The 22,270-nt window shown below is 43.5% G+C and overlaps 1 protein-coding gene across 1 annotated transcript; it reads left to right on the plus strand.

The window, feature by feature from the left end:
* The first annotated feature begins 353 nt into the window (after nt 1-353).
* Nucleotides 354-8,013, plus strand: LOC135570291 (HUWE1-associated protein modifying stress responses-like). Its single transcript, XM_065016413.1, has 4 exons — nt 354-622; nt 1,775-1,855; nt 3,851-4,147; nt 6,081-8,013. The coding sequence occupies exons 1-4, from the start codon at nt 424-426 to the stop codon at nt 6,353-6,355; spliced, it is 852 nt and encodes a 283-aa protein (XP_064872485.1). The 5' UTR covers nt 354-423; the 3' UTR covers nt 6,356-8,013.
* Nucleotides 8,014-22,270: the final 14,257 nt, after the last annotated feature.

Genomic DNA, 22,270 nt, shown 5'->3' on the forward strand with positions numbered 1-22,270 from the left:
TTTGACATCCAATGAAGACTTGAGAATAATTCGCAGAACCACGCCCTAAGCAACCACTGCAGGCCAATCGTTTTTAAGCTTGGTGAGAAAAAAGGCGGGGTTTCAGTTAACAAGCACGTTGACATGTGTTTTTTTTAAAAGATTCTCTCAGTCGACGACTCCTTCAGTTTGTTTAGTACCGGGCCGACCAGCGTTTAGACACCCGATGTTTTCACAATGCGGATCTAACTTCAACAACAGCTGGGCTTTTAAAAATTATTTTTTTTTTAGCGTTTCTACGGCTAGTTACCAATCCATCCGATTAGTATTCACATATATAAGGAAGTTTACAAAAAACGGGAGGGGAGGGAGGGAGGGAGGGTGGGGGGGGGGTACCCACATATAATAAACCGTAACGTAATAGACGCTTAATTGCGATTTATTATGGAGGAGAAGAAGGAGAAGGAGGGCGAAGCGGAGATCCAGGAGCACGGTCCCGAACATTGGTTCTCCAAATGGGAGCGGCAGTGTTTGGCCGAAGCGGAGCGACAGGAGCCGAGCGACGACGAGTCGGAGCAAAGTCAGCAGAAACTATGGCATCTTTTCCAAAATTCAGCCACTGCGGTCGCACAACTATACAAAGGTCCGGAATAATACTTCATTAACAACTAGTATTAGCTCATTAAGATAGCTGACAATTAGCATTAGAAAAGCTATCAGATAGAGTCGAGTGGCAAGGCAAACAAAGGACATCAAGGCGATCTAGTTTGCTGTTTTTGTTTTGTTTGGCAACCATTTTAGACCCTACTTGTAGTCTATTAGTTTTATATATTAGCTACATTGCTAACTAACATTGTCTAAGAATAATGTACAGATTGTCATCTTTAACCCCCCTGCTGAGTTGTCTAGTTGTCAGGTCCAGGAACAGTACTGTAGCTCGGAAACTAACTAAAGATATCATAGATATATTATATTTTGACCTCTTTACATCGTTCAAGTGATTTGATTTGCATTTCTTTGTTTAATCCTTTCCAAAATAAAATGTATTAATGTCGAGTTTTGACAATTTTTTGTCTCGAGTTAACTTTGCAGTCTGACCGTAACGCAGAACAAAATGGCGAAGCGCAGGGAGGAGTTGTGTTGAAAATAACTATTTTTTAAAAATTATTATTATTATTATTAACCACCGCCAAGCTGTTTCTGTTTTTGTCTGACACTCGGTCCTCTTGGCACATTCACAACACTTGACCATTCACCTTGTCTGGTCAATCAATGTAAAAACGACGAGGTGAATTATTATAACGCTGATCAATGCGTTACTAGGACAAAATGGCGATTGGGTTATGACTAATGTTATCTATCCGACTTAGTGTATAGTTGTTATTCTACTAGTTTATCACAATATTGAGGGTGTATTCTACACCCACGTCTCTAGTGAAACAACCACTATGCCGTGATAACTAGATTAGTTTTGCTCGTTTTTTTTGGGGCCCAAGCCAGTGTTCAGCTAACTAGATAACTGTCGCTTGGTTTCTTTGCCATAGGTTTGGTCTTAAGGCATATAAACACAGTGACTGATGCAGCTCAGTCAGACAAAATGGCGTTGCTTAGCCAAGTTGAAGGGTCAAAGTAGAGAAAGTTGTCTATTCAAAGTTATACGGGCCTGGGGAAAAAAAGTCGCAGTCTTTGCCAGACGATGTCGTATGTTAGACACAAGCATGGAATTAATGGCATGTATTGGTTTTGTGAATGTCAAGTTGCTCTGGTTGTTAACATTTTGTGTGTGTGTTTTCAGACAGAGTTTGTCAACAGCAGGGTCTGTCTCTCTGGGTTCCCTTCCAGAACGCAGCTACTGCCGTCACCAACCTATACAAAGGTAACTAAAATGCTGAGTTTAACTTGTTTTATTGTGTGTTTTTGTCTTGTGGCTGTGTGACACACTGAGTGTCTGTGTTTTTACCAGGCTAGGGTTTCCCTGGGGGGGGGGGGACACTAGGATGAACGACAACACAGTCTACCACCCTAACCCTTCCCCTCCCCTCCTCTCTTCCCTAGCCACACACCCATACTCCGTGCTGTAGCTAGACCACCAGGGTCCTGTTCACTAAGGAGGAAATGGAAGAGAACGTTCCGATGTGGGGAACCTGTCCAATAGAAAATGCTTGTTTTTGTTTTCCGTTGCAAGATGCTTTCTACGTTGTGCACTGTTAAATACAACCCTGTATGAGGGGGGGGGGGTGTGTTTCTATTGAGCTCAGTTTCAATGCTATTAGTGCAGTAAGTCAATATGGAAATGTCTTGGAGATTAATGCTACCAGCTATTAGTGCAGTAAGTCAATATGGAAATGTCTTGGAGATTAATGCTACCTGCTATTAATGCTACCTGCTATTAATGCTACCTGCTATTAATGCTACCTGCTATTAATTCTACCTGTTATTAGTGCAGTATGTGGGTGGGGGAGGGGGGGGTTGTTTCTATTGAACTCAGTTTCAATGCTATTAGTGCAGTAAGTCAATATGGAAATGTCTTGGAGACTAATGCTACCTGCTATTAATGCTACCTGCTATTAATTCTACCTGCTATTAATTCTACCTGCTATTAGTGCAGTAAGTCAATATGGAAATGTCTTGGAGACTAATGCTACCTGCTATTAATGCTACCTGCTATTAATGCTACCTGCTATTAATGCTACCTGCTATTAATGCTACCAGCTATTAGTGCAGTAAGTCATTATGTAAACGTCTTGGAGACTAATGCTACCAGCTATTAGTGCAGTAAGTCAATATGGAAATGTCTTGGAGACTAATGCTACCTGCTATTAATGCTACCTGCTATTAATGCTACCTGCTATTAATGCTACCTGCTATTAGTGCAGTAAGTCATTATGTAAATGTCTTGGAGACTAATGCTACCAGCTATTAATGCTACCTGATATTAATGCTACCTGATATTAATGCTACCTGCTATTAGTGCAGTAAGTCGTTTTGGAAATGTCTTGAGACTAATGCTACCTGCTATCAATGCTACCTGCTATCAATGCTACCTGCTATCAATGCTACCTGCTATTAATGCTACCTGCTATTAGTGCAGTAAGTCGTTTTGGAAATGTCTTGGAGACCAATGCTACCTGCTATTAATGCTACCTGCTATTAATGCTACCTGCTATTAATGCAACCTGCTATCAATGCTACCTGCTATTACCACAGTAAATCATTATGTAAATGTCTTGAAGACTAATTCTACCTGCTATTAGTGCTACCTGCTATTAGTGCTACCTGCTATTAGTGCTACCTGCTATTAATTCTACCTGCTATTAGCACAGTAAGTCTATGTAAATGTCTTGGAGATTAATTTTACCTGCTATTAGTGCGGTAAGTCATTATGTAAACATCTTGGAGACTAATTCTACCTGTTATTAAATCTACCTGTTATTAAATCTACCTGTTATTAAATCTACCTGTTATTAAATCTACCTGTTATTACTTCTACCTGTTATTACTTCTACCTGTTATTAAATCTACCTGTTATTAATTCTACCTGTTATTAAATCTACCTGTTATTAATTCTACCTGTTATTAAATCTACCTGTTATTACTTCTACCTGCTATTAATGCTACCTGTTATTACTTCTACCTGCTATTACCACAGTAAGTCTTGGAGACTAATTCTACCTGTAATGTTAATGTGGTAAATGACTTGATTTATCTCTTCTGTGTTGCTGCTCGTCTGCTATGGACACTGCTACTGACTGACTGGTCTTCAGTCTGTAACACACAGCTTGTTTCTCACTGGTAAACTGGTGAAACCTGCCCCCCCCCCCCCCAATCCAACCTCTCACCCTCTCTCTCCCTCTCTTCTCCCCCCTCACAGAGTCACTAGAGTCCCACCAGCGGAGCTATGAGTTGGGGGTCCAGCGCGCGTACCAGCGTCGTAACAAAGACATGCTGGCCTGGGTGAAGAAGAGGAGGAGAAACATCAGGAGGGAGGACCTCATCAGCTTTTTGTGTGGCAAGGCCCCGCCCCCACGCAACCCCCGTCGCGACGCACAGACACCTAAACACGGCCACGCCCTCTCTGTGATGTCACCCGGCAGGCCGCCGTCCACGGAGAGCGGGTCGTCTGTCGAGGCTGACCTGCAGCCCTTCAGAGAGGCCATCGCACTGCACGGTGAGACAGACGCACACACACTGCACGGTGAGACAGACGCACACACACTGCACGGTGAGACAGACGCACACACACTGCACGGTGAGACAGACGCACACACACTGCACGGTCAGACAGACGCACACACACTGCACGGTGAGACAGACGCACACACACTGCACGGTGAGACAGACGCACACACACTGCACGGTGAGACAGACGCACACACACTGCACGGTGAGACAGACGCACACACACTGCACGGTGAGACAGACGCACACACACTGCACGGTGAGACAGACGCACACACACTGCACACACACTGCACGGTGAGACAGACGCACACACACTGCACGGTGCACACACACTGCACGGTGAGACAGACGCACACACACTGCACGGTGAGACAGACAGCACACACACTGCACGGTGAGACAGACGCACACACACTGCACGGTGAGACAGACGCACACACACTGCACGGTGAGACAGACGGTGAGCACACACACTGCACGGTGAGACAGACGCACACACACTGCACGGTGAGACAGACGCACACACACTGCACGGTGAGACAGACGCACACACACTGCACGGTGAGACAGACGCACACACACTGCACGGTGAGACAGACGCACACACACTGCACGGCGAGACACACACTGCACGGTGAGACAGACGCACACACACTGCACGGTGAGACACACACTGCACGGTGAGACACACACTGCACGGTGAGACAGACGCACACACACTGCACGGTGAGACACACACTGCACGGTGAGACAGACGCACACACTGCACAGTTTAGGCGGCTGAACCTCTGCATTAGTCAGGAACAGTCTCTTATGAGGCCTCTCAACTCCTCCCACCACAGTCCATATCGTCCATGGAACCAGGGCTGTATCGATGAATCACTCAAACGACCGCATAGCCAGCGAACTACCTTGCCAAGACAAACAAACTGGCTTGCCGTTAGTCCAGCTAACTACCTAGTCAAGACAAACGAACTGGCTGGCCATTAGCCCAGCTAGCTACCTAGCCAAACCCTGACTGACTGGCCATTAGTCCAGCTAGCTACCTAGCCAAACACTGACTGACTGGCCATTAGTCCAGCTAGCTAGCTACCTAGCCAAACACTGACTGACTGGCCATTAGTCCAGCTAGCTAACTACCTAGCCAAGACAAACAAACTTGCTTGCTATTAGCCCAGCTAGCTACCTAGCCAAGCCAAACCCTGACTGACTGGCCATTAGCCCAGCTAGCTACCTAGCCAAACCCTGACTGACTGGCCATCAGTCCAGCTAGCTACCTAGCCAAACCAAACCCTGACTGACTGGCCATCAGTCCAGCTAGCTAACTACCTAGCCAAACCCTGACTGACTGGCCATTAGTCCAGCTAGCTAACTACCTAGCCAAACCCTGACTGACTGGCCATTAGTCCAGCTAGCTAACTACCTAGCCAAACCCTGACTGACTGGCCATTAGTCCAGCTAGCTAGCTACCTAGCCAAACCCTGACTGACTGGCCATTAGTCCAGCTAGCTAGCTACCTAGCCAAACACTGACTGACTGGCCATTAGTCCAGCTAGCTAACTACCTAGCCAAACACTGACTGACTGGCCATTAGCCCAGAACAGTCAAGACGTCATTTAAAAAATATATGCTTAAAACAATGTCCATGGCAACCACGGAACTGTTTAATTACATTCCATTTGGATTCTACCCCCCCCTCTCTCTCTCTAATCTTTTGGTGTCTGGGTAGATGTGGCAGAGACACTGCTTGATTTTTTTTTTTAACTGACACCTGTGTTGTAATCCCCCTCCAGGCCTGAGTGTCTCTGTCACACCTGTTTACTGATATTACTAATATTGTTGTAATTCTCCTCCAGGCCTGAGTGTCTCTGTCACACCTGTTTACTGATATTACTGATATTGTTGTAATTCCCCTCCAGGCCTGAGTGGGGCGATGGCCAGTATATCCGTTCGTTCCGGTGCCCCTGGCTCTCCGACGCACCTAACACGCGACAGCCCCGTCACTCCGCAGCCGGGTCGTAACCGTAGGAACGGTCTCCACGACGTCGACCTGAACACCTTCATCGCCGAGGAGATGGCGCTCCATTTGGAGAACGCCGCGGCAACCGCTGCAGCCAATAGGAAGAGGGCGTCTGCCCAGTGCAGTGACGTCATCACAGACTCGCCCACCCATAAACGCAACCGGATGCTCTGAGTGTCCCCGGATATCACACACGCACATCGACGACACACGCTCACACACACACACATACACACGCTCAAGGCACGTTTCACACACACACACAAATTACACACGCCATGCACACTAGATATTTCTACTTTGCTATCGCGGCCCGAGCTGATTGGATGATGACTCGTCCACCAGGCCGGCCAATCAAACCCTCCCAACCTGGCACCTCCCCCTCTGTTGTTTAAAAAAAAAAAGAGAGATAAATGTAAATGATTAAAAAGCCACTTATCCCCTCCCTCCCTCTCCGTCATCCCTCCTTCCTGTGTTCTCTCCTTTCCTCGTGGTTGGCATGACAACGACTTGGAATGATGGCACAAACAGACTGGTAGCTCACCAGCAGCCTGTCTAGACCACTGGGATGAAACAGTGTTGGCCATGTGTTCTGAGTGGTGGGCTAGGTGGGGAAATGGGACAGACCTGCCCCCCCCCCTGTTACTAGAGGTGTGTTGGGGTCCTGAGGCCTAGAAGCCTTCCTGTATAGTAGCCCCTCCCCCCTCCTGTTACTAGAGGTGTGTTGGGGTCCTGAGGCCTAGAAGCCTTCCTGTATAGTGGCCCCTCCCCCCTCCTGTTACTAGAGGTGTGTTGGGGTCCTGAGGCCTAGAAGCCTTCCTGTATAGTGGCCCCTCCCCCCTCCTGTTACTAGAGGTGTGTTGGGGTCCTGAGGCCTAGAAGCCTTCCTGTATAGTGGCCCCTCCCCCCTCCTGTTACTAGAGGTGTGTTGGGGTCCTGAGGCCTAGAAGCCTTCCTGTATAGTAGCCCCTCCCCCCTCCTGTTACTAGAGGTGTGTTGGGGTCCTGAGGCCTAGAAGCCTTCCTGTATAGTAGCCCCTCCCCCCTCCTGTTACTGGAGGTGTGTTGGGGTCCTGAGGCCTAGAAGCCTTCCTGTATAGTAGCCCCTCCCCCCTCCTGTTACTAGAGGTGTGTTGGGGTCCTGAGGCCTAGAAGCCTTCCTGTATAGTAGCCCCTCCCCCCTCCTGGTTACTAGAGGTGTGTTGGGTTCCTGAGGCCTAGAAGCCTTCCTGTATAGTAGCCCCTCCCCCCTCCTGTTACTAGAGGTGTGTTGGGGTCCTGAGGCCTAGAAGCCTTCCTGTATAGTAGCCCCTCACCTCTCAAGCGACTGTGGCTCTTGTCTCCCTCCTCTCGATGTGTGTGTGTTGGACAGAACTGCCACTAAGTGTGTGTGTGACTTGTCTTTGCCTTTTGAGGAAGCTGCTATCTCTGGCACAGCGGGAAGTTCTGGGGTGTGTGTCTGCCAGCACGTGTGTGTGGCTGTGTGTGTGGCTGTGTGTGTGGCTGCGTGTGTGGCTGCGTGTGTGTGTGTGTGTTCGTTGAGCACAATCCTGACTGGATTCATGTGTATTTGTGTTTTGTTTTATAAAGCCTCCACCCCAATAGCTCTTCCTGTCTCCTCTCTCTAACCTTTAACCCCAAGTCCTCTTATCTACAGTGTATATACATTATGACAACTAGGTTCTGCTGTTGTATGATGCAGACATACATGTGGTACATATTGTAAAAAAAAAAAAAAAAAATTGTAAAAAAAAAAAGAAGTGCAAAACCATTTTGAATTGTTTAAAATGTAAAATAATGATTCTGGCATTAAACAAACCAAGCTTTTAACTATGAACTGTTTTTCAATGTTCTCTTTACTGTTGAGACCAGGCTAGTATTAATTGAGGTCTACTAACCTGGGGATAGTACTGTTGAGACCAGGCTAGTTGACCAGGCTAGTATTAATTGAGGTCTACTAGCCTGGGGACAGTACTGTTTAGACCAGGCTAGTATTAATTGTGGTCTACTAGCCTGGGGACAGTGCTGTTGAGACCAGGCTAGTATTAATTGAGGTCTACTAACCTGGGGATAGTACTGTTGAGACCAGGCTAGTTGACCAGGCTAGTATTAATTGTGGTCTACTAGCCTGGGGACAGTGCTGTTGAGACCAGGCTAGTATTAATTGTGGTCTACTAGCCTGGGGACAGTGCTGTTGAGACCAGGCTAGTATTAATTGAGGTCTACTAACCTGGGGATAGTGCTGTTGAGACCAGGCTAGTATTAATTGTGGTCTACTAGCCTGGGGATAGTGCTGTTGAGACCAGGCTAGTATTAATTGTGGTCTACTAGCCTGGGGACAGTGCTGTTGAGACCAGGCTAGTATTAATTGTGGTCTACTAGCCTGGGGATAGTACTGTTGAGACCAGGCTAGTATTAATTGTGGTCTACTAGCCTGGGGACAGTGCTGTTGAGACCAGGCTAGTATTAATTGTGGTCTACTAACCTGGGGATAGTACTGTTGAGACCAGGCTAGTATTAATTGTGGTCTACTAACCTGGGGATAGTACTGTTGAGACCAGGCTAGTATTAATTGTGGTCTACTAGCCTGGGGATAGTACTGTTGAGACCAGGCTAGTATTAATTGTGGTCTACTAGCCTGGGGATAGTACTGTTGAGACCAGGCTAGTATTAATTGTGGTCTACTAGCCTGGGGATAGTACTGTTGAGACCAGGCTAGTATTAATTGTGGTCTACTAGCCTGGGGATAGTGCTGTTGAGACCAGGCTAGTATTAATTGTGGTCTACTAGCCTGGGGACAGTGCTGTTGAGACCAGGCTAGTATTAATTGTGGTCTACTAGCCTGGGGATAGTACTGTTTAGACCAGGCTAGTATTAATTGTGGTCTACTAGCCTGGGGATAGTGCTGTTGAGACCAGGCTAGTATTAATTGTGGTCTACTAGCCTGGGGACAGTGCTGTTGAGACCAGGCTAGTATTAATTGAGGTCTACTAGCCTGGGGACAGTACTGTTGAGACCAGGCTAGTATTAATTGTGGTCTACTAGCCTGGGGATAGTACTGTTTAGACCAGGCTAGTATTAATTGAGGTCTACTAGCCTGGGGATAGTACTGTTTAGACCAGGCTAGTATTAATTGTGGTCTACTAGCCTGGGGATAGTGCTGTTGAGACCAGGCTAGTATTAATTGAGGTCTACTACCCTGGGGATAGTACTGTTGAGACCAGGCTAGTATTGATTGTGGTCTACTAGCCTGGGGACAGTGCTGTTGAGACCAGGCTAGTATTAATTGTGGTCTACTAGCCTGGGGATAGTACTGTTTAGACCAGGCTAGTTGACCAGGCTAGTATTAATTGTGGTCTACTAACCTGGGGATAGTACTGTTTAGACCAGGCTAGTATTAATTGTGGTCTACTAACCTGGGGATAGTACTGTTTAGACCAGGCTAGTATTAATTGTGGTCTACTAGCCTGGGGACAGTGCTGTTGAGACCAGGCTAGTATTAATTGAGGTCTACTAGCCTGGGGATAGTACTGTTGAGACCAGGCTAGTATTAATTGTGGTCTACTAGCCTGGGGACAGTGCTGTTGAGACCAGGCTAGTATTAATTGTGGGTCTACTAACCTGGGGATAGTGTTGTTGAGACCAGGCTAGTATTAATTGTGGTCTACTAGCCTGGGGATAGTACTGTTTAGACCAGGCTAGTTGACCAGGCTAGTATTAATTGTGGTCTACTAACCTGGGGATATTACTGTTTAGACCAGGCTAGTATTAATTGAGGTCTACTAACCTGGGGATAGTACTGTTTAGACCAGGCTAGTATTAATTGAGGTCTGGGGATAGTACTGTTGAGACCAGGCTAGTATTAATTGTGTTCTACTAGCCTGGGGACAGTGCTGTTGAGACCAGGCTAGTATTAATTGGGGGTCTACTAACCTGGGGATAGTGCTGTTGAGACCAGGCTAGTATTAATTGTGGTCTACTAGCCTGGGGATAGTACTGTTTAGACCAGGCTAGTTGACCAGGCTAGTATTAATTGTGGTCTACTAACCTGGGGATAGTACTGTTTAGACCAGGCTAGTATTAATTGAGGTCTACTAACCTGGGGATAGTACTGTTTAGACCAGGCTAGTATTAATTGAGGTCTACTAGCCTGGGGATAGTACTGTTGAGACCAGGCTAGTATTAATTGCGGGTCTACTAGCCTGGGGATAGTACTGTTTAGACCAGGCTAGTATTAATTGTGGTCTACTAGCCTGGGGATAGTGCTGTTTAGACCAGGCTAGTATTAATTGAGTTCTACTAGCCTGGGGACAGTGCTGTTTAGACCAGGCTAGTATTAATTGAGGTCTACTAGCTTGGCTGGCCATTGCCCAAAGTCCTTAAATTCCATCACTGTTTTTAACTATGAACGGACTCTGAAGGATCAGTCTGTTTTTAACTATGACTCTGAAGGATCAGTCTGTTTTTAACTATGAACGGACTCTGAAGGATCAGTCTGTTTTTAACTATGACTCTGAAGGATCAGTCTGTTTTTAACTATGACTCTGAAGGATCAGTCTGTTTTTAACTATGACTCTGTGGATCAGTCTGTTTTTAACTATGACTCTGAAGGATCAGTCTGTTTTTAACTATGACTCTGAAGGATCAGTCTGTTTTTAACTATGAACGGACTCTGAGGATCAGTCTGTTTTTAACTATGACTCTGAAGGATCAGTCTGTTTTTAACTATGACTCTGAAGGATCAGTCTGTTTTTAACTGTGACTCTGAAGGATCAGTCTGTTTTTAACTATGACTCTGAGGATCAGTCTGTTTTTAACTATGACTCTAAGGATCAGCCTGTTTTTAACTATGACTCTGAAGGATCAGTCTGTTTTTAACTATGACTCTGAAGGATCAGTCTGTTTTTAACTATGACTCTGAAGGATCAGTCTGTTTTTAACTATGACTCTGAAGGATCAGTCTGTTTTTAACTATGACTCTGAAGGATCAGTCTGTTTTTAACTATGACTCTGAGGATCAGTCTGTTTTTAACTATGACTCTGAAGGATCAGTCTGTTTTTAACTATGACTCTGAAGGATCAGTCTGTTTTTAACTATGACTCTGAAGGATCAGTCTGTTTTTAACTATGACTCTGAAGGATCAGTCTGTTTTTAACTATGACTCTGAAGGATCAGTCTGTTTTTAACTATGAACGGACTCTGAGGATCAGTCTGTTTTTAACTATGACTCTGAAGGATCAGTCTGTTTTTAACTATGACTCTGAAGGATCAGTCTGTTTTTAACTATGACTCTGAAGGATCAGTCTGTTTTTAACTATGACTCTGAAGGATCAGTCTGTTTTTAACTATGACTGAAGGATCAGTCTGTTTTTAACTATGACTCTGAAGGATCAGTCTGTTTTTAACTATGACTCTGAAGGATCAGTCTGTTTTTAACTATGACTCTGAGGATCAGTCTGTTTTTAACTATGACTCTGAAGGATCAGTCTGTTTTTAACTTTCTGAGGATCAGTCTGTTTTTAACTATGACTCTGAGGATCAGTCTGTTTTTAACTATGACTCTGAGGATCAGTCTGTTTTTAACTATGACTCTGAAGGATCAGTCTGTTTTTAACTATGACTCTAAGGATCAGCCTGTTTTTAACTATGACTCTGAAGGATCAGTCTGTTTTTAACTATGACTCTGAAGGATCAGTCTGTTTTTAACTATGACTCTGAAGGATCAGTCTGTTTTTAACTATGACTCTGAAGGATCAGTCTGTTTTTAACTATGACTCTGAGGATCAGTCTGTTTTTAACTATGACTCTGAAGGATCAGTCTGTTTTTAACTATGACTCTGAAGGATCAGTCTGTTTTTAACTATGACTCTGAAGGATCAGTCTGTTTTTAACTATGACTCTGAAGGATCAGTCTGTTTTTAACTATGACTCTGAAGGATCAGTCTGTTTTTAACTATGAACGGACTCTGAGGATCAGTCTGTTTTTAACTATGACTCTGAAGGATCAGTCTGTTTTTAACTATGACTCTGAGGATCAGTCTGTTTTTAACTATGACTCTGAAGGATCAGTCTGTTTTTAACTATGACTCTGAAGGATCAGTCTGTTTTTAACTATGACTCTGAAGGATCAGTCTGTTTTTAACTATGACTGAAGGATCAGTCTGTTTTTAACTATGACTCTGAGGATCAGTCTGTTTTTAACTATGACTCTGAGGATCAGTCTGTTTTTAACTATGACTCTGAAGGATCAGTCTGTTTTTAACTATGACTCTGAGGATCAGTCTGTTTTTAACTATGACTCTGAAGGATCAGTCTGTTTTTAACTATGACTCTGAAGGATCAGTCTGTTTTTAACTGACTCTGAAGGATCAGTCTGTTTTTAACTGACTCTGAAGGATCAGTCTGTTTTTAACTATGAACGGACTCTGAGGATCAGTCTGTTTTTAACTATGACTCTGAAGGATCAGTCTGTTTTTAACTATGACTCTGAGGATCAGTCTGTTTTTAACTATGACTCTGAAGGATCAGTCTGTTTTTAACTATGAACGGACTCTGAGGATCAGTCTGTTTTTAACTACGACTCTGAAGGATCAGTCTGTTTTTAACTATGACTCTGAAGGATCAGTCTGTTTTTAACTATGACTCTGAGGATCAGTCTGTTTTTAACTATGACTCTGAAGGATCAGTCTGTTTTTAACTATGACTCTGAAGGATCAGTCTGTTTTTAACTATGACTCTGAAGGATCAGTCTGTTTTTAACTATGACTCTGAAGGATCAGTCTGTTTTTAACTATGACTCTGAGGGATCAGTCTGTTTTTAACTATGAACGGACTCTGAGGATCAGTCTGTTTTTAACTATGACTCTGAAGGATCAGTCTGTTTTTAACTATGACTCTGAGGATCAGTCTGTTTTTAACTATGACTGAAGGATCAGTCTGTTTTTAACTATGACTCTGAAGGATCAGTCTGTTTTTAACTATGACTCTGAAGGATCAGTCTGTTTTTAACTATGACTGAAGGATCAGTCTGTTTTTAACTATGACTCTGAAGGATCAGTCTGTTTTTAACTATGACTCTGAAGGATCAGTCTGTTTTTAACTATGACTCTGAGGATCAGTCTGTTTTTAACTATGACTCTGAAGGATCAGTCTGTTTTTAACTATGACTCTGAGGATCAGTCTGTTTTTAACTATGACTCTGAAGGATCAGTCTGTTTTTAACTATGACTCTGAGGATCAGTCTGTTTTTAACTATGACTCTGAGGATCAGTCTGTTTTTAACTATGACTCTGAGGATCAGTCTGTTTTTAACTATGACTCTGAAGGATCAGTCTGTTTTTAACTATGACTCTGAGGATCAGTCTGTTTTTAACTATGACTCTGAAGGATCAGTCTGTTTTTAACTATGACTCTGAAGAATCAGTCTGTTTTTAACTGACTCTGAAGGATCAGTCTGTTTTTAACTGACTCTGAAGGATCAGTCTGTTTTTAACTATGAACGGACTCTGAGGATCAGTCTGTTTTTAACTATGACTCTGAAGGATCAGTCTGTTTTTAACTATGACTCTGAGGATCAGTCTGTTTTTAACTATGACTCTGAAGGATCAGTCTGTTTTTAACTATGAACAGACTCTGAGGATCAGTCTGTTTTTAACTACGACTCTGAAGGATCAGTCTGTTTTTAACTATGACTCTGAAGGATCAGTCTGTTTTTAACTATGACTCTGAGGATCAGTCTGTTTTTAACTATGACTCTAAGGATCAGCCTGTTTTTAACTATGACTCTGAAGGATCAGTCTGTTTTTAACTATGACTCTGAAGGATCAGTCTGTTTTTAACTATGACTCTGAGGATCAGTCTGTTTTTAACTATGACTCTGAAGGATCAGTCTGTTTTTAACTATGACTCTGAAGGATCAGTCTGTTTTTAACTATGACTCTGAAGGATCAGTCTGTTTTTAACTATGACTCTGAAGGATCAGTCTGTTTTTAACTATGAACTCTGAGGATCAGTCTGTTTTTAACTATGACTCTGAAGGATCAGTCTGTTTTTAACTATGACTCTGAAGATCAGTCTGTTTTTAACTATGACTCTGAAGGATCAGTCTGTTTTTAACTATGACTCTGAAGGATCAGTCTGTTTTTAACTATGACTCTGAGGATCAGTCTGTTTTTAACTATGACTCTGAAGGATCAGTCTGTTTTTAACTATGACTCTGAAGGATCAGTCTGTTAACTATGACTCTGAAGGATCAGTCTGTTTTTAACTATGACTCTGAAGGATCAGTCTGTTTTTAACTATGACTCTGAAGGATCAGTCTGTTTTTAACTATGACTCTGAAGGATCAGTCTGTTAACTATGACTCTGAAGGATCAGTCTGTTTTTAACTATGACTCTGAAGGATCAGTCTGTTTTTAACTATGACTCTGAGGATCAGTCTGTTTTTAACTGTGACTCTGAAGGATCAGTCTGTTTTTAACTATGACTCTGAAGGATCAGTCTGTTTTTAACTATGACTCTGAGGATCAGTCTGTTTTTAACTATGACTCTGAAGGATCAGTCTGTTTTTAACTGTGACTCTGAAGTATCAGTCTGTTTTTAACTGACTCTGAAGGATCAGTCTGTTTTTAACTATGACTCTGAAGGATCAGTCTGTTTTTAACTATGACTCTGAAGGATCAGTCTGTTTTTAACTGTGACTCTGAAGTATCAGTCTGTTTTTAACTATGACTCTGAAGGATCAGTCTGTTTTTAACTATGAACGGACTCTGAAGGATCAGTCTGTTTTTAACTATGACTCTGAAGGATCAGTCTGTTTTTAACTATGACTCTGAAGGATCAGTCTGTTTTTAACTATGACTCTGAGGATCAGTCTGTTTTTAACTAGGAACGGACTCTATGGATCAGTCTGTTTTTAACAGTTGAACCATCACATTACTGTTACAGGAACAAAACGATGATCCACTTCCCCGAGTCGTGTTGAGTTGGCGTGCCGACAGGGGGCTTGATGTGTTGTAACCGTGTTGAGTTGGCGTGCCGACGGGGGGCTTGATGTGTTGTAACCGTGTTGAGTTGGCGTGCCAACAGGGGGCTTGATGTGTTGTAACCGTGTTGAGTTGGCGTGCCGACGGGGGGCTTGATGTGTTGTAACCGTGTTGAGTTGGCGTGCCGACGGGGGGCTTGATGTGTTGTAACCGTGTTGAGTTGGCGTGCCGACGGGAGCTTGATGTGTTGTAACCGTGTTGAGTTGGCGTGCCAACAGGGGGCTTGATGTGTTGTAACCGTGTTGAGTTGGCGTGCCGACAGGGGGCTTGATGTGTTGTAACCGTGTTGAGTTGGCGTGCCGACAGGGGGCTTGATGTGTTGTAACCGTGTTTGGCGGCAGGAGCATCGTCATGCCGATTTTGGGGAACCGAAGATGTAAACAAAAGACGTCGACAGAAACAGTCCGCAAGAACGGTGACCAACGGAGACCAACCCACCACCACAGTTCACCTTTATGCCACATGGGGGCTGCAGAGACCAACATCACCCCCACAGTTCACCTTTATGCCACATGGGGGCTGCAGAGACCAACATCACCACCGCAGTTCACCTTTATGCCACATGGGGGCTGCAGAGACCAACATCACAGCCACCGCAGTTCACCTTTATGCCACATGGGGGCTGCAGAGACCAACATCACCACCGCAGTTCACCTTTATGCCACATGGGGGCTGTAGAGACCAACATCACAGCCACCGCAGTTCACCTTTATGCCACATGGGGGCTGCAGAGACCAACATCACAGCCACCGCAGTTCACCTTTATGCCACAGAATCTCCTGTCTCCTCAGACAACAGACACCACAGAATCTCCTGTCTCCTCAGACAACAGACACCACAGAATCTCCTGTCTCCCCAGACAACAGACACCACAGAATCTCCTGTCTCCCCAGACAACAGACACCACAGAATCTCCTGTCTCCTCAGACAACAGACACCACAGATTCTCCTGTCTCCTCAGACAACAGACACCACAGAATCTCCTCAGACAACAGACACCACAGAATCTCCTGTCTCCTCAGACAACAGACACCACAGATTCTCCTGTCTCCTCAGACAACAGACACCACAGAATCTCCTCAGACAACAGACACCACAGAATCTCCTGTCTCCCCAGACAACAGACAGACACCACAGAATCTCCTGTCTCCCCAGACAACAGACAGACACCACAGAATCTCCTCAGACAACAGACACCACAGAATCTCCTCAGACAACAGACACCACAGGCCACTCCCCCCCCCCCCCCCCCATTCTATATCACACAGCACAGAGGGCTTAGAAACTGCTAGAAATATGATAATTTGACTACTTTTTCTTCCCCACCAAATGAAAACCGCAGCCCTTCAGAGCTTAGAAATGGATAGTTACTAAGAAATATGGTCGTTTTATACATTTACATTTACATTTAAGTCATTTAGCAGACGCTCTTATCCAGAGCGACTTACAATTTTACTACTCTGGCCTCAGGCTTTTGGACATGTTCTATCTCTTCTGGTATAGATATACAGTTACTAGACCTGGTATAGATATACAGTTATTAGACCTGGTATAGATATACAGTTACTAGACCTGGTATAGATATACAGTTACTAGACCTGGTATAGATATACAGTTACTAGACCTGGTATAGATATACAGTTACTAGACCTGGTATAGACATACAGTTATTAGACCTGGTATAGATATACAGTCACTAGACCTGGTATAGATATACAGTTATTAGACCTGGTATAGATATACAGTTATTAGACCTGGTATAGATATACAGTTATTAGACCTGGTATAGATATACAGTTATTAGACCTGGTATAGACATGCAGTTACTAGACCTGGTATAGATATACAGTTACTAGACCTGGTATAGATATACAGTTATTAGACCTGGTATAGATATACAGTTATTAGACCTGGTATAGACATGCAGTTACTAGACCTGGTATAGATATACAGTTACTAGACCTGGTATAGATATACAGTCACTAGACCTGGTATAGACATGTCTTCTCTAGTCTGATCTACAGTCACTAGACCTGGTATAGATATACAGTTACTAGACCTGGTATAGATATACAGTTATTAGACCTGGTATAGATATACAGTCACTAGACCTGGTATAGACATGTCTTCTCTAGTCTGATCTATAGTTACTAGACCTGGTATAGATATACAGTCACTAGACCTGGTATAGATATACAGTCACTAGACCTGGTATAGATATACAGTTACTAGACCTGGTATAGATATACAGTTATTAGACCTGGTATAGATATACAGTTACTAGACCTGGTATAGATATACAGTTACTAGACCTGGTATAGATATACAGTTATTAGACCTGGTATAGATATACAGTTACTAGACCTGGTATAGATATACAGTTACTAGACCTGGTATAGCCATGTCTTCTCTAGTCTGATCTATAGTTACTAGACCTGGTATAGATATACAGTTACTAGACCTGGTATAGATATACAGTTATTAGACCTGGTATAGATATACAGTTATTAGACCTGGTATAGACATGCAGTTACTAGACCTGGTATAGATATACAGTCACTAGACCTGGTATAGACATGTCTTCTCTAGTCTGATCTACAGTCACTAGACCTGGTATAGATATACAGTTACTAGACCTGGTATAGATATACAGTTATTAGACCTGGTATAGATATACAGTCACTAGACCTGGTATAGACATGTCTTCTCTAGTCTGATCTATAGTTACTAGACCTGGTATAGATATACAGTCACTAGACCTGGTATAGATATACAGTCACTAGACCTGGTATAGATATACAGTCACTAGACCTGGTATAGATATACAGTCACTAGACCTGGTATAGATATACAGTCACTAGACCTGGTATAGATATACAGTCACTAGACCTGGTATAGATATACAGTTACTAGACCTGGTATAGATATACAGTTACTAGACCTGGTATAGATATACAGTTACTAGACCTGGTATAGATATACAGTTATTAGACTTGGTATAGATATATAGTTACTAGACCTGGTATAGATATACAGTTATTAGACTTGGTATAGATATACAGTCACTAGACCTGGTATAGATATACAGTTACTAGACCTGGTATAGATATACAGTTATTAGACTTGGTATAGATATACAGTTACTAGACCTGGTATAGATATACAGTTATTAGACTTGGTATAGACATGTCTTCTCTAGTCTGATCTACAGTCACTAGACCTGGTATAGATATACAGTTATTAGACCTGGTATAGATATACAGTCACTAGACCTGGTATAGATATACAGTCACTAGACCTGGTATAGATATACAGTTACTAGACCGTGTATAGCCATGTCTTCTCTAGTCTGATCTACAGTCCCTCAGCCTGGTCCTGTTGACCGGAGGGCTACATTTACACAAGGAGCCCAATTCTCATTTGTTTCCACTAATTGGTCTTTGGAACCATCAGATCAGATCTTTATCCTTTCTGGGCAGAAGATCAGAATGTAGTTTTAACTCTCAGGCTGTCCAGTACTCATCTTTTCCCCACACACTCCAGGACAGTGACACAGGGACAGACACACACACAGACACACACAGACGACACACGACACACACACAGACACACACAGACAACACACAGACACACACACAGACACACACAGACAACACATAGACACACACACAGACACACACAGACAACACACAGACACACACACAGACACACACAGACAACACACAGACACACACACAGACACACACAGACAACACATAGACACACACACAGACACACACAGACAACACACAGACACACACACAGACAACACACAGACAACACACAGACACACAGACAACACACAGACACACACAGACAACACACGACACACACATAGACGACACATACCCATACAGTACCCATACTGTCTACCCATACAGTCTACCCATACAGTACCCATACAGTACCCATACTGTCTACCCATACAGTCTACCCATACAGTACCCATACAGTCTACCCATACAGTCTACCCATACAGTACCCATACAGTACACATACAGTACACATACAGTACCCATACTGTCTACCCATACAGTACCCATACAGTCTACCCATACAGTACACATACAGTCTACCCATACAGTACCCATACAGTCTACCCATACAGTCTACCCATACAGTACCCATACAGTACACATACAGTACCCATACTGTCTACCCATACAGTACCCATACAGTACACATACAGTCTACCCATACAGTACCCATACAGTCTACCCATACAGTACCCATACAGTACACATACAGTACACATACAGTACCCATACTGTCTACACATACAGTACCCATACTGTCTACCCATACAGTACACATACAGTACCCATACAGTACACATACAGTACCCATACAGTCTACCTATACAGTACCCATACAGTACCCATACAGTACACATACAGTACACATACAGTACCCATACAGTCTACACATACAGTACCCATACAGTACCCATACAGTACCCATACAGTCTACCCATACAGTACCCATACAGTACCCATACAGTCCTCATACAGTCTACCCATACAGTACCCATACAGTCTACCTATACAGTACCCATACAGTTTACCCATACAGTACCCATACAGTACACATACAGTACCCATACAGTCCTCATACAGTACCCATACAGTCTACCTATACAGTACCCATACAGTACCCATACAGTACACATACAGTACCCATACAGTCCTCATACAATCTACCCATACAGTACCCATACAGTACCCATACAGTCTACCTATAAAGTACCCATACAGTCTACCCATACAGTACCCATACAGTACCCATACAGTCTACACACACAATACACATACAGTACCCATACAGTACACATACAGTACCCATACAGTCTACCCATACAGTACACATACAGTCTACCCATACAGTACCCATACAGTACCCATATAGTCTACCTATACAGTACCCATACAGTCTACCCATACAGTACCCATACAGTACCCATACAGTCTACACACACAATACACATACAGTACCCATACAGTACACATACAGTACCCATACAGTCTACACACACAATACACATACAGTACACATACAGTACACATACAGTACCCATACAGTCTACCCATACAGTACCCATACAGTCTACACACACAATACACATACAGTACACATACAGTACACATACAGTACACATACAGTCTACACACAATACACATACAGTACCCATACAGTCTACCCATACAGTACCCATACAGTACACATACAGTACACATACAGTCTACACACACAATACACATACAGTACACATACAGTACACATACAGTACCCATACAGTCTACCCATACAGTACACATACAGTACCCATACAGTACCCATACAGTACCCATACAGTACCTATACAGTACCCATACAGTCTACACATACAGTCTACACACACAATACACATACAGTACCCATACAGTCTACCCATACAGTACCCATACAGTCTACACATACAGTACCCATACAGTCTACACATACAGTACCCATACAGTACACATACAGTACCCATACAGTACCCATACAGTCTACACATACAGTACACATACAGTACCCATACAGTACCCATACAGTCTACCCATACTGTCTACCCATACAGTCTACCCATACAGTCTAACCATACAGTCTACACATACAGTCTACACATACAGTCTACCCATACAGTCTACCCATACAGTAAACATACAGTACACATACAGTCTACCCATACAGTCTACCCATACAGTACCCATACAGTACCCATACAGTCTACCCATACAGTACCCATACAGTCTACCCATACAGTACCCATACAGTCTACCCATACAGTCTACCCATACAGTACCCATACAGTCTACCCATACAGTAGTACCCATACAGTCTACCCATACAGTCTACCCATACAGTCTACCCATACAGTCTACACATACAGTACCCATACAGTCTACCCATACAGTACCCATACAGTCTACCCATACAGTACCCATACTGTCTACCCATACAGTACCCATACAGTCTACCCATACAGTCTACCCATACAGTACCCATACAGTCTACCCATACAGTACACATACAGTCTACCCATACAGTACCCATACAGTCTACCCATACAGTCTACCCGTACAGTACCCATACAGTCTACCCATACAGTACACATACAGTACCCATACAGTCTACCCATACAGTACCCATACTGTCTACCCATACAGTACCCATACAGTCTACCCATACAGTACCCATACAGTACCCATACTGTCTACCCATACAGTACCCATACAGTACCCATACAGTCTACACACACAATACACATACAGTACACATACAGTACCCATACAGTCTACCCATACAGTACCCATACAGTCTACACACACAATACACATACAGTACCCATACAGTACACATACAGTCTACACACACAATACACATACAGTACACATACAGTCTACACACACAATACACATACAATACACATACAGTACACATACAGTACCCATACAATACACATACAGTACCCATACAGTCTACCCATACAGTACCCATACAGTCTACACATACAGTCTACACACACAATACACATACAGTACCCATACAGTACCCATACAGTCTACCCATACAGTCTACACATACAGTACCCATACAGTCTACACATACAGTACCCATACAGTACACATACAGTACCCATACAGTACCCATACAGTACCCATACAGTCTACACATACAGTACACATACAGTACCCATACAGTACCCATACAGTCTACCCATACTGTCTACCCATACAGTCTACCCATACTGTCTACCCATACAGTCTACCCATACAGTCTACCCATACAGTCTACACATACAGTCTACCCATACAGTCTACCCATACAGTCTACCCATACAGTACACATACAGTCTACCCATACAGTACCCATACAGTACCCATACAGTCCTCATACAGTCTACCCATACAGTACCCATACAGTCTACCTATACAGTACCCATACAGTTTACCCATACAGTACCCATACAGTACACATACAGTAC

The sequence above is a fragment of the Oncorhynchus nerka genome, unplaced genomic scaffold, assembly GCF_034236695.1.
Source record: "Oncorhynchus nerka isolate Pitt River unplaced genomic scaffold, Oner_Uvic_2.0 unplaced_scaffold_993, whole genome shotgun sequence".
Taxonomy (NCBI): Eukaryota; Metazoa; Chordata; class Actinopteri; order Salmoniformes; family Salmonidae; genus Oncorhynchus; species Oncorhynchus nerka.